The sequence below is a fragment of the Phoenix dactylifera genome, unplaced genomic scaffold, assembly GCF_009389715.1.
Source record: "Phoenix dactylifera cultivar Barhee BC4 unplaced genomic scaffold, palm_55x_up_171113_PBpolish2nd_filt_p 000454F, whole genome shotgun sequence".
NCBI classification, from domain to species: domain Eukaryota; kingdom Viridiplantae; phylum Streptophyta; class Magnoliopsida; order Arecales; family Arecaceae; genus Phoenix; species Phoenix dactylifera.
Window position 1 is genome coordinate 44963 of NW_024067884.1, and position 12278 is coordinate 57240.

General features: G+C 37.6%; 1 protein-coding gene across 1 annotated transcript; it reads right to left on the bottom strand.

Annotated features, from left to right (window-relative positions):
* Window positions 1-2944: 2944 nt before the first annotated feature.
* Window positions 2945-8481, bottom strand: LOC103695474 (GTP-binding nuclear protein Ran-A1). Its single transcript, XM_008776812.4, has 8 exons — window positions 8326-8481; window positions 8123-8192; window positions 7910-7966; window positions 7600-7717; window positions 4302-4391; window positions 4041-4220; window positions 3867-3944; window positions 2945-3355 (listed from the first exon to the last, which is right to left on the bottom strand). Exons 1-8 carry the CDS (start codon window positions 8464-8466, stop codon window positions 3286-3288), a joined length of 804 nt encoding a protein of 267 aa, XP_008775034.2. The 5' UTR covers window positions 8467-8481; the 3' UTR covers window positions 2945-3285.
* Between the last annotated feature and the right edge of the window lie 3797 nt (window positions 8482-12278).

Genomic DNA, 12278 nt, shown 5'->3' on the forward strand with positions numbered 1-12278 from the left:
ACAGATCTATTGGAGAAGAAGAAGAAGCCTCTCGCCTCTAGATCACAAACAATTTGCAAGCCAAAATATTCTACCTTTATTTTTCAATGTCTATCCTTTAAATAGATGGGGTGTTGGAACAAAATAGAAAATTAATCTTATGACAAAACTTAGATTAAGTCTCATGACTAAACTCGTAACTAAAGTAAGATTTGACCATGTCCAGGGACCAAGTAGGATTTAACTAAGTCAAAAGATCAAATATTTTTGCCCTTCCAACTTGATTTTGGTTGCAAGACCTTAAGCTCACAGCTGCTAATGATTTCCTTAATCATTCTCCTCTTCGAACAGTAGCTTTTTTTCAAGATTTCAGCTACCCTCATGGCTTCTTGCAAAGGAGCTGATTACTTCAATTTTAGCTCTTTCAAAAGCCAAGGTTTCAACCCATCAATAAAGTTTCCCAAAAAAGCTTCATCCGGCCAACCCGTCACCATAGTTTGAAGTTGATGGAATTCATCAATATAGGTTTGGACCTTCCCTTCTTTCTTCAATTTCGCCAATTGCCCGTGATGATTGACAACCGGCGATGGCCCCATTGTATCATGAACTCTTTGACAAAGGTCGTCCGCTCCAATCTTCTTCTCTCACTCTCATAAATGGATCTTAACCACCTCCACCATCGGCTAGCCCTTTCCTCCAAATGAAAGCTTGCTAAGGTGACTTTCTCATCTTGGGGTACTTCATACACATAGAAGAATTGCTCCGCTTTATCCAACCATGGATCTCCTCTACTAAATTTCGAAAAGTCTATTTTTGGTTTTCTTGACTTCCGATCTTAAGCTCTTGGACTCCCTTCTTCATTACTATATTCTCCTACATGTGGCCTTCTTCTTCTTCTCTCCTCATGACCTCTTTGGCCATCATGTCATGGGGCATGATAAAGCCTCTCTTCTGGCTCCGTAACTCTCTTCATAACATTCTTCTTGTCTCATACTCCCTCCAAACCTATCTACACAAGCACCATAGCCTTCGATCCTACTCCCTCTTCTCACATTTTCTCTCATATTTTTCCTCACATAATAACCCCTATGGTCGGGAGCCGACCCACTAACACATTCACTCTCTCTTTTTTCTCTAGCTTGGCCCTACCGTAAGGCATGCGAACAAGACCTCTCCCTCTGATTTTTTTCTCTTTCACCCTCACCCAATCTTCTTTCCAATCTCTCCAAACTAACATTTGTCACTCTTCTCATTTCAGCCATGGAGGTAAAGAGTTTTTCCAAGAGTTCGTTTACTTGGTTAGATTGACTTTTGAGGGTTTCAAGTCGTTGTTAATGGGAGTTAGAGTTTTCCTCGAATTCCATGATTAGATGGCTGCTGCGGATGATCGCAACACCCAGAATTTCTTTCTTTCTTTTTTGGCACTTCTTCCACCCAAAACCACTCCAAACCTCCTGCGGTTGTCACCCAAAGGATGATCCAACCCTCAATCAGCCTCCACTTTACAGTGTTTCCAAATATACCTATAGAAAATTCAGCCCCTCAAGTTCTCCTTAATCAGCGCTTGATTCTAAGTTAGTTTTCTGATTCACTGTAGTTGAAAAATTAGCACAAGATACTACCAGTAGCCTCACTTTTGTGCCATCCCTATATGAACACGGCGAAGATCAAAAACTTCAATACAATCTACTCGAAAGAAGGCACAGATACACCTGCCCCTTTACAACTCAAGACTCTCTCAATTCAAAATTTTAGATCTCACAATCAACTCCAAATACTTAACAACTCATTCCCAAGCAATTGATAATGATACAGAATTTTAAAGATAACAATTCCACATGAAGGATATAGCATGTACTACTCTTTGATAAGATAGATTTAAGAAGTGTAAGTGTGGCATTACCTCCCGAGATCCTCCTCTTAAGGCTCTCAATGAAAGCACCAAATTGATGGGGTGCGTCGGTCGACCATCTCCACACCACGTAGTCCCCTTGCCTTCTTTGCATCTGCCCTTGGAATGATAGCGCTGCCTCGATCGGGTGTAGGCAACGCCGAATAAATTTGATATTCGGCACACTTAAAATTTCTTTGTCCAAGATCGAGATTACTGATTGTAGCTTATCTCGATGTTTGCACAAGAAGGATGGTTCTCTTTCTTGAAATGCTGGAACTAATGGATTACTGGTTGCAGCTTATCCTTTGATTTATCCAAATTGAATGAACCCACATGAGATGCATAATGAGGAAAGCTTGCTAATTTGATTCAAAAAAAAAAAAAAAAAAGACGAAAACAATCTAAGGAGGGATTAGCTTATCCTAACCTTAGCCCAAGCCCGAAAGCCAATTACAATAGGCGCTAGGCCTTCCAAACCTTTGCTGTCGACTCACATTGTAGGTGGATGAAAACAAGATTTCCAGGATATCCCCCTTAATCTTATCCCACACCTTATATAAGATTTTACATAAACACATGCTAAATTTTGAAACAATTCAAATTTAAATTTAAAATTGAAATTCAAAAAAAAAAGAGAGAGCAACGTTGGGCGTGATCAATAAGCGTCGCTGCTGTCGTATGGATTGCAGAATTCAAATTCAAAATTTGAATTCAAATTCTAAATTTAAATTCAAATAAAAGCCAGTTGATTGGATATAGAACAGTTACTCCTGAATTTAATTCGCCAAATTGGCCCGGCATAATCCTTAGCTTTAATTACTACAGTGTTTGATGGCTACAGAATTTGAATTCAAATTCGAATTTTAGACGACTGTTGGGGGCCGAATGCGAATGGGGCGAAAAACCGGACGCGGTCCATGGTTGGACTTGCGGAGGCTCTTAACACAATGAAGCAGAAGAGAGCTCACCTTAGTCATGCACCATCACACCCGGATGTCAAAATAAACCATATTTGAGGTTCTCCTTATGCCCCTACCTATACCAACAATTTATATGATCACCAACAACAAATTGAAACCAGATTTGCCGTAGATGGCAAACTTAACCATAAGCCTGACATCGCATATTCTCAGTACTGAATTTAATGCAAAAATCAGAAGGCACGGATCACTTGGAAACCAAACATTTCCAAGCTTAAACAGAAGTAACAAGACAAGCAAAAGAACATCCAAAATGCAGTCCTAGCAAATGCCAATGACAGACCCGTGACCTACCCAATCCAATCATCTAATAATACTCCACAAATAGGGACATCAAATGCAAAATCAACTGGCTTTTTTCCTAGATTAGAAAAAGAAACGATGCTGTAGTTTAGAAGCAAAGACATCCCGCCAACACTATCATCCCTCCACTTACTCAAATGCATCATCATCATCATCCGGAAGGGGTTGTGCTGCAGCAGCAGCTATCTCAGCCTCATACCTGAAAAATACAGAAGAGAATATTAAATGGATAGCATCGATACGAGTTACAAGAAAGACATCTTCCTGAAGGTGTGCCCGCACAATCATATACCCATCAAAAAGCCTTCCACATCATATTAGAGTTGCAGAATATAACACTTGGATTATATTAGCCCCCAAATAATATATTTGTATTGGTGCATTGTAGTTTGGCCATGGTTATCAACAGAATACAGTAACAGCTTTTCAATTGAAAAAAAAAAAAAAATGGTAGCTGTCCATCTAAAAATCAATGTTTGATGAGGATCTACATAAACTGCAGAGCTAAACAATGTCTGCAATCAATGTGTAGACCCCAACTTATATTAATGATCAACAAAACATTATTAGGGAAATGATAATGATTAAGACTAATCTATTAAAATAAGAAACATATGGTGAATTTTACTGTCACCAGTGCCCCTAACTTATCATTGTCAGCTTACGAAATAATATCCCATCTCACTAGTAGTCAGGTGTATTTCACTTACTGTTGCTGCGCAGCAATGTCAATCTGTACTTCAGGAGGAGCAAGAGCTGGTGATTCAACAAAGTGAAGATTTGGATCCCTGCAGGAAGGCAAGCATCGATACATAAGCACCTACGAGCATTCACATGTTTAATATAACAACGTTGAAAACAAGTAGCATAATAAAAGCTCTTACCCAGCAAGCTTTCTAGCCAAATAGAGGAATGGCTTTTCAAAATTGTAATTACTCTTAGCAGATATCTCATAGTACTGAAGATTCTTCTTCCTGTGGAAGGTAACCATCTTGGCTTTCACCTGCCTGTTCTTGACATCTACCTTGTTGCCACAAAGAACTATGGGAATGTTCTCACAGACCCTGAATGCAGCAAAAATTAGATATGCTTGAAAGAATCTATGCCAAACAAAATTTAGAGGATAAACTGATTGCAAAGCTCACCGACAGAGATCCCTATGCCATGTAGGAACATTCTTGTATGTAAGCCGTGCGGTGACATCAAACATGATAATTGCACATTGACCATGGATGCTGGAGAGGAAGGAAATTATTAAGCTTAAGTTTCAAAGCTAAGAGGCAACAAACGTAATTGATGACCACACCAATAAAAATAAACCAAACAACCTTGTTCCAACATTTAAAATAGCAAGAATCTCTAGTTTTTTTAAGAAGCAACGGAAATTTTACAAAAAAAAAAGAAAGAAAGGAAGGGGGGGGGGGGGGGGAAGAGAGGGGGAGGGGGGGGGGGGGGGGGGGGGGGGGGGTGGTGGAGTTGTAAATACAAAACTCTTAAAGACCTGAAGTAAACATAGACAAAAAATTAAAGGACTTTGTAAAACAAGCAGTCAGATGCACAGGGAAACAAGCATCAGTATATTACTTTGCAAACCAAAAATAAATGCCCATTACCAATAGGAACCCTCTTTTCTGATGTTTATATCAATGAACTAGAAATAAAATTAGGTGTATATTAAAATTAGGAAATTGAAAATCAACAGACTAAAACTAAGCATTTATTGATAACATGGAAAAAATTTTCAAAAAAACTATTAATAGGAAAACAATAATTTCTCGTATCAGCAATTCGTGGCTATTGCAAATAGATAATCGAGCAAATAATTTTGGACCTAAAACTAAAATTGACTTCGATGCCAAAAAGCACATAACAGATGAATCATTCCTCCATTTTATTTCCATTTTTTTCAAGGCATCACGTACATGCATGGTGGTGGTTTTGCCAAAATGATCCAACTGCATCTATTTTGTCTTTAAAAAGACGCATGTTGATGAAGTGGTGGCCTCTCAGATGATATTATTTGCAGATGACAGATAAAGAAGCATATAATATTGCCTCTCACAATGTAAAGAAAACCACATCATAAATTTCAAACATCACAAGACAAACTAGAAGCAATGCATCACACAATAAGCATTATTCAGCATAAACACAGGTTTTCGACATTGGACTCTCAAATACCAGAAGCATGGATGCATAACACAGTCAATAATCTCTCAAAAATAAAATCATCTGCAAATTCCATACACAATAACAGAAATCTATTTTTTACTTTTTCTAAATTTCAGAAATGGAAAAGACATGCATGACATTATGAGCAACCAAATAGCAATGAAGCAATATGCAGATGACAGAGCACATAACTGATCTCATAAATCTGCATATATTTGGAATAATGTCTCTACCAAAAACATATTCATACAGCATAATCCACAATCAAGAGAGGGTGAGCCTTGGTGCAGCTGTAAATTGCTCCAGTGCAACCTAGAGGTCACGGGTTTGAAACACGGAAATAGTCTTTCCATATGTGGAGTGTGAAGTTGTGTACATCTAACCTTCTACAGACCCCACAATGGCGAGAGCCTTGTGCACTGGGTCACCCATAATCTACAATGAGGAGAGTGCACTACAAAATTGAAAAAGGAAGACATAAGCCTAGAATTATGGCTAAATTCAAAAGGGAAAAAATGAGAACATTATCTAATTATACACTACTCCATACAGAATGCGCATGTACAGTGACTTAAAACACACAATATGGAAGCGCAAAAATGCATGTCTGTAACATTATGAAGGATAAAACAAGAGGAATAGGAGTTTCGCAGATTGATGACCGTGACGGTGCGAAGAGGTGTTTGGATTTGTATCAAAGGACTACAACTAGATGACAAAGACCAGGAAGCTTTTACAAAAGAGGATTTTGAAGAGCTTAAAAGCAACACCGGAGATAGGCATCAAGAGGGGCATTGGCAAATCGGGATTCATAATTGAAACTCAAGAGAATCAGAGCATAGCTTTACTGTTACTGATAATGGTTTATACTAGAGCCGAAACACTTCAAAGAACTTTGGAAGTCTTCATTGCTTTATTTGGATAATGTGCTCCAACGGAAAGTTCGGCTAAAATTTTAATGCCACAATTTGATCTAAAAGATCTGTCCAGAAAAAGGGGTAAAATCTGTCTTGATCTTATACGTGGGTTATATTACATTATTTCATTAATATCATTATTTATCTATAAAAGTTTTTCTGCAGGGTACTTGCAGAGGTTCAATAAACCTGAAAGATCAGTACTATGGTGATGTTAAAGCTTGTATTCATGAGGGCTGAGGCAAATTTCCCTCACCACAACAGCACAGTAAAAGCATTTAAATCTTACATCAAACATGTACTGCTATCATCCACAACATTATCATCAGCTGGGTCCACTGAACATAGCTCAATCGATGTAAAAGTAAATATTGCACTCAATCATCTAAATGAATGACAGTTTCAATGTGTAATCAATCATCTAAAGTTGAAAGAAAATGCTCAGCAAGAAGCCAAACAAAGTATTCTGTTATAAAATAAAGTGTTAGTTGGTAGTCCTGAAACATAACTTCCTTAGTTTCTCAGCAAACAATGCCTAGGGAAGGAAATATTTCAAAAAACTAATTTTCTGTTTAATATAGTATAACTCTATATATGACTAAACCAATAACACCTTATTATTAGTGTACTGAGAGGAGGCCTAGTAATGTAAACCGAAAACAGCATATGTATCAGGAAATTGGAAGTATCTAAGTAAAACTACTTGAGCTTGCAAATGCAAACATAAAAATCAAATAATCAAGCAAAGCAAAGCTTCATATCACCATATGATTCAAATTAATCTTTAACAGGACAATCACACAAGCACCATAACTAGACAAGAATATAGAACTTGAAAGAACAGAATTGGACAGCAACCCATTCAATTAAAAAGGAGCAAATAAACAACTTCTCATCGTGCTAATACTATCATGTCATGACAACATAATATCATAAAAAACACATGCCTCCTAATTCTAAAAGCAAACTTAAAATATCAACACAATCGCATAAAAATCAGTACAACAATAGATTATACATACACACATATATATTCATACATACACAGAGAGAGAGAGAGAGAGAGAGAGATATATACATATAGAGAGAGAGAGAGAGAGAGAGAGAGAGAGAGAGAGAATCTCATCGTGCTAAAACTATCACGTCAGGACAATGAAATATCACAAGACACGTGCCTTGTAAGACGCAAACTTAAAATAACAACACGTTCGCATAAAAATCCGTATACCAATAGGTTATACATACACATACGGAAAGAGAGAGAATCAAAAAAACCAGGCACAGACCCCTATCCATGGATGCATCCAGGCAGACAAAATAAACAATTATAGAAAGGGTAAACCCAAGAACTCACTAGTATCCATCCCTAAGCCCACCAAACTTCTCCTGCCCTGCAGTATCCCAGCAGTAGAACCGGATCTTCCCACAGTTGGTGAAAAAATCCAGGGGATGGACTTCAACCCCAATAGTAGCTGGAGGAGAACAAAAAAGATTCTTTGAAATTAATATCGCAGCAAATCAAATCGGATGCAACATGAGCGAAACAAGCAAATCAAGAGGAACACAAAGAAAGACAAAAAAATAATAAGCGAGAAAGATCCAATAAAGAAAGACGAATAATTCAAAGCAAAAAAAAAAAAAAGACGAATAAGATGCCTACGTACGTTCATATTTCTTCTCAAACTCTCCGGTGAGGTGCCTCTTCACGAAGGTAGTCTTGCCTGTAGGAAAGAGATCAGAGAGCTCTTGAGAACCGATCCATTCTCTCCGATCCAAGAAAGGACGCGAAAATCACCAAGAAATAGAAAAGTAGAATGTCCAACAAGCTAAAACCCCCAAATCTACATAGAGAACGAAGGGGAGGATGGATCGATCACCTGTGCCACCATCGCCGACGATCACCAACTTGAAGCTCGGATAATCAACCGCCTGTTGGCCCGGAAGCGCCTGCAATCACCAAGAAAGGAAAGGGATCGGCAAAAACCCCAGAAAATCCAACAGAAAATACTAGCCCTCACCAAGAGAAGAGAACCCAAGAAACGAGAGAAGGAGGAGGCAGAGTAGCGCGAGAGAAAAATACCATCTTGCTTCGATCGAGGAGCGTTTTCTCCCTTCTCTCCTTCCACCGGAGCTCGGAGACGGAGAGGGCTTTTGATTGGGATGGGGGGAAAGGGGGAGCTGGGGACTGGGGGTATATATGGTCCCGGCTCTTGGCTTTCATTTGACGCGACCATTTGGGCCGTCCGATGTGATCGCGCTCTGCAGCAATGGTTTAACTAAGACCGTACACGTGGCAGGGCATCGATGCCGGTCACTACACTCGAGGAGTTTGACCGGAAACCCTACTCTCGCATTCGTGGCCGTGAAATTCCAGAGCGGCCCGAACTTTCTTAGACTTCAATGTTTTCTTTCTTTTTCTTTATTAAAACCTGACAAGAACCCACCGAGCAGCTTGCGAAGACCGCTTCAAAATGGAAGGCTACCCACACCGCCAATCTGGCGTTCAATGGTGCAGATGGGACGGGAGAAAGGCGAAAAAAGAAAAAAAAAAGGGAAAAAGAATGAAGCAGTGGAATAATGATAAACTAATATACTTTAGGTATTATGTTTCAAATGACATCGATATATATTTTAATATACTCTATAATTGCACTATAAATAGGAACAATCATGATTCATGTTTTATAAATAAAATGTAAAAAATATAATATAAGATTTCGTTCATTGTAAATAATAATTGATTCATTTTTTTATTATTATTTTCTTAATTATTAATAAAAATTTTAAAATATCATACAATAAAGTTATCTTGGTTGTCCGTTATTGTCACTTTTAATAAAAAATAAAAAAAATATTTTTAAAAAATATGTTTGATGGTCACTATTATTTTGGCAATAAAACTAAGAAAATATTCAATAGACACCGCCAGAAATGAAGGTGGCGAAGGGCTAAACACTTGAGGATGTGCTTAACCTTCGTGAAACTGGCAACCATTGCATAAGAGTAATCGGAGAAGGAATGGATTAGGGGCGAAGAGAGAGTGGAGGATGCGAGCAGTGAATGTTTCAGTGAAGATATCGGAAAAATGGTAGTTGTCGACAACAAGAAGGCAGGTAATGGCAGAGGGAGAATGAAGTAAGAGGTGGGTAATGAAGATGCAAGAAATAAGTAGATTGGTGATAAAGATGCATGAAGTAATGAAGGTGGGGCAAAAGAAATAGAGGGCGGTGTCGAGGTAGGATTGGAGGTCGTTGAGGACTTCGGAAGGAGTCGAGAAGGAAGTTGAATAGATGAAAAGTTGCAGGGATTTAAGATGCGAGTGGGTGTTGAGATGCACGAGGAAAAAAGTCTAAATTTTACATTCATTTTTTCTAGAAAAAATAAAAGTTATTTTTTAAAAAAATAAAAACGCAGCAAACAAACAACTTTTTTGTACATCAAATTCTATATTTCTACTATAAAAAAAAATAAACAGCTATATGAAAGAGATAAAGAATTACTCTTTTGCAAAAAAAAAATCTTGGACTACTATTATTTTTAATTATTTTAAGTCATAAGGTTGTGAAAATATCCAAAATAACAATGGTAGAGTGAGGATTTTCTATAATTGGGTTGGGCATGGATTACTCGAGACTAGTGCAATTACCGATGGGTCAACCTAACTCTATGTAGCATCATCGTTTTTTATGTTTTTTTATCAAGTATTGTATTTCTCATTTTTTTGGTCACTTTCTTCTTCTTTTCTGGATACCAACTTAAAATTTTCTGTTTATATATATATTCTGCATTATTTTAAATCATTATAATTGATAGGTGAGATGGTTATTGGTCACCTAGTTAGGTATGGTTTCAAGATATTAAATAGGTTGGTTAGATGGAGTGTCTCACAGAGACCTATGTAGCCGAACCCAATACCCTTACCTGGAGAGGTTGAGGGCTGACACTTTGGTAGTAATATTCGTACCATATTCCTTGAAAAGATGCAATTTTTTTGACAAACATAAAGATATATAAATTATGAAGATGCGGTATTTGAAGATATTATAAAGATGATGGAAGATCGTTGAAGATCTTTGATAATTTGTTACCGCATTGGTAAGTAAGAGAGATTGGGCAATTTGATACCGTATTAAAGTACGATCCAAAAGCTTACATTTGTTGGCGGATAAGAGCATAAGTATACAAACACCACTCCCATCCCTTTCTTATCCAATGTGGGATTATACTATGCTCTCAACACCGCTTCTAACATGTAGAGTTCGAGGACGGAACCTATAAAGAAGTAACAAGTGGAATAGTAAGTAGGAGCATAGAAATATTCGAAGGACAAGAGAGATTCCAGGTCTAATACCATGATATAATATAATCCATGAGTACTTAAGCACCGCAACGATTCTTTTCCTATCCAACGTGGCATTATACTTTTACCTGATGTGACATTATATTTTTCTCAATAGCAACATGTGCAGCCTTTGATGCGGGTAAGCAAGGTTTAACCTTAGCTTCAAAGCAAAATAATGGAAGATTATAATTTATTAAGCAAGAATTAATTGTCATAAACAAGATATGATCGAAATTTAGAAGCCAGAAAGTAGGAAATTCATTTTAAAAACCAGAAAGCTAGAAAAACTAGATCTAACAGCTAAGAAATATCTAGTAGCTTCTCTATCTTGCTAACAAAAGGCTTCTAAATGCCCATGAATTCATGAATTAATAACTAGAAGCGTCAGTTAGCCTCGCTGCTGTCTTCAAAATCCATTAGGGCTTGCGCAGAATTGCATCATACAAGGAAAAGAGGAGCAAGATAGCACACTAAAAAATAATTCTTTTTACCTTGCAAAAATGGGAGATATGTATAGATTTTGGGACCTCTGCAAAAATTAGAGCAACCAGATGTCTTTACAATCCTTGAAAAACTTGAATGGAACTTCTGAAATATCTAAACTAGGACTTCTCGCTGAAAGAAGTTTTTATATGGAAATATTTTTCCATTGGTGAACCAACAACCGTCGAAAGTGTTCAGATGGTTATTCCACTGTCGCATAATATCCATCGTAGCTTGTTCCACCATTGGATGCTTCTAGACAGGACTTCAGCTCGGACTCAATTCCTTGATCTTCAGAAGTGAGCTAGCCGAATCGGATGTTCTTACATGGGTGCTATTAAAGTCACTAAAAATATTTGGGGTAATTAATTTCCCGCCCTTCAAAAGACTGCGCTATAACAAAAAATCCCTGTTGACCGGACATTAGTTTCCCCATTAAGATATCAAATCCACCAGAGAGATCTTTTAATGCACGCCTTGCTTAGCATTCTGGTTGGCACATCTGCTGATTCTTAGAAGACACGAAAGCATGAAAATATTGGTGGAGATACTGGACGAAAGGTTTTAAGACCGGTCAATAGGAATTTTTTGTTATAGTGCGGTCTTTTGAAGGGTGGGGAATTAATTACCCCATATTTTGAGGAAACTTACCTTTGTTGTTCTAGTTGTATATATGTAGGAATGTTGACGAATAGTCCGATATCCTAAGCGTATGTGATGTTTAATTAATCATGGTAGCAGAACTCATGATCCCTCTTGCCTTCTGATGCCTCTGCATCCTCTTTTTAATCCATGTGTCATCCCTCCCTAAGGTTTCAGTACATTAGGCTCTCCATGTGAGAGGGGGTGTTGAAGAATAATCCCACATTGTTTAAGTATTTATGGGCCCATCCACTTATTAATTGGAGTTTTAGGATTCGGTTGTATAAAGAATTCATAGAGCGGCCTAAACCTTTCCCCTTATGTGAGTAGAAAGAAAACTGAGAGAATTTTTTTGTAAGAGGTTTTGTTTTATTTTATTTTCTTTTTTTTTCTTTTTTCTGGAGAATGAGGACGTGTATGGCAGAGGTGAAGATCAAACAAAAATGAACTTTCTTTGACTCAAGTTTTGTTAAAATTTCCAACCTGCCATTTATTGGAAAATCATCTCCACGTTTATAGCAAAATCCAATCGACACAAGTAGCACCTAGTCAGCTCTAATAGACTC

Coding starts and splice junctions, on each gene's coding strand:
- LOC103695474 (XM_008776812.4), bottom strand. CDS start 8,466: ATGAAAGCCAAGAGCCGGGACCATATATACCCCCAGTCCCCAGCTCCC. Junction 4,392..7,599: donor GGGCTTAGGGATGGATACTA/GTGAGTTCTTGG, acceptor CTTCCTCTCCAG/CATCCATGGTCAATGTGCAA. Junction 3,356..3,866: donor GACATTGCTGCGCAGCAACA/GTAAGTGAAATA, acceptor TGTATTTTTCAG/GTATGAGGCTGAGATAGCTG.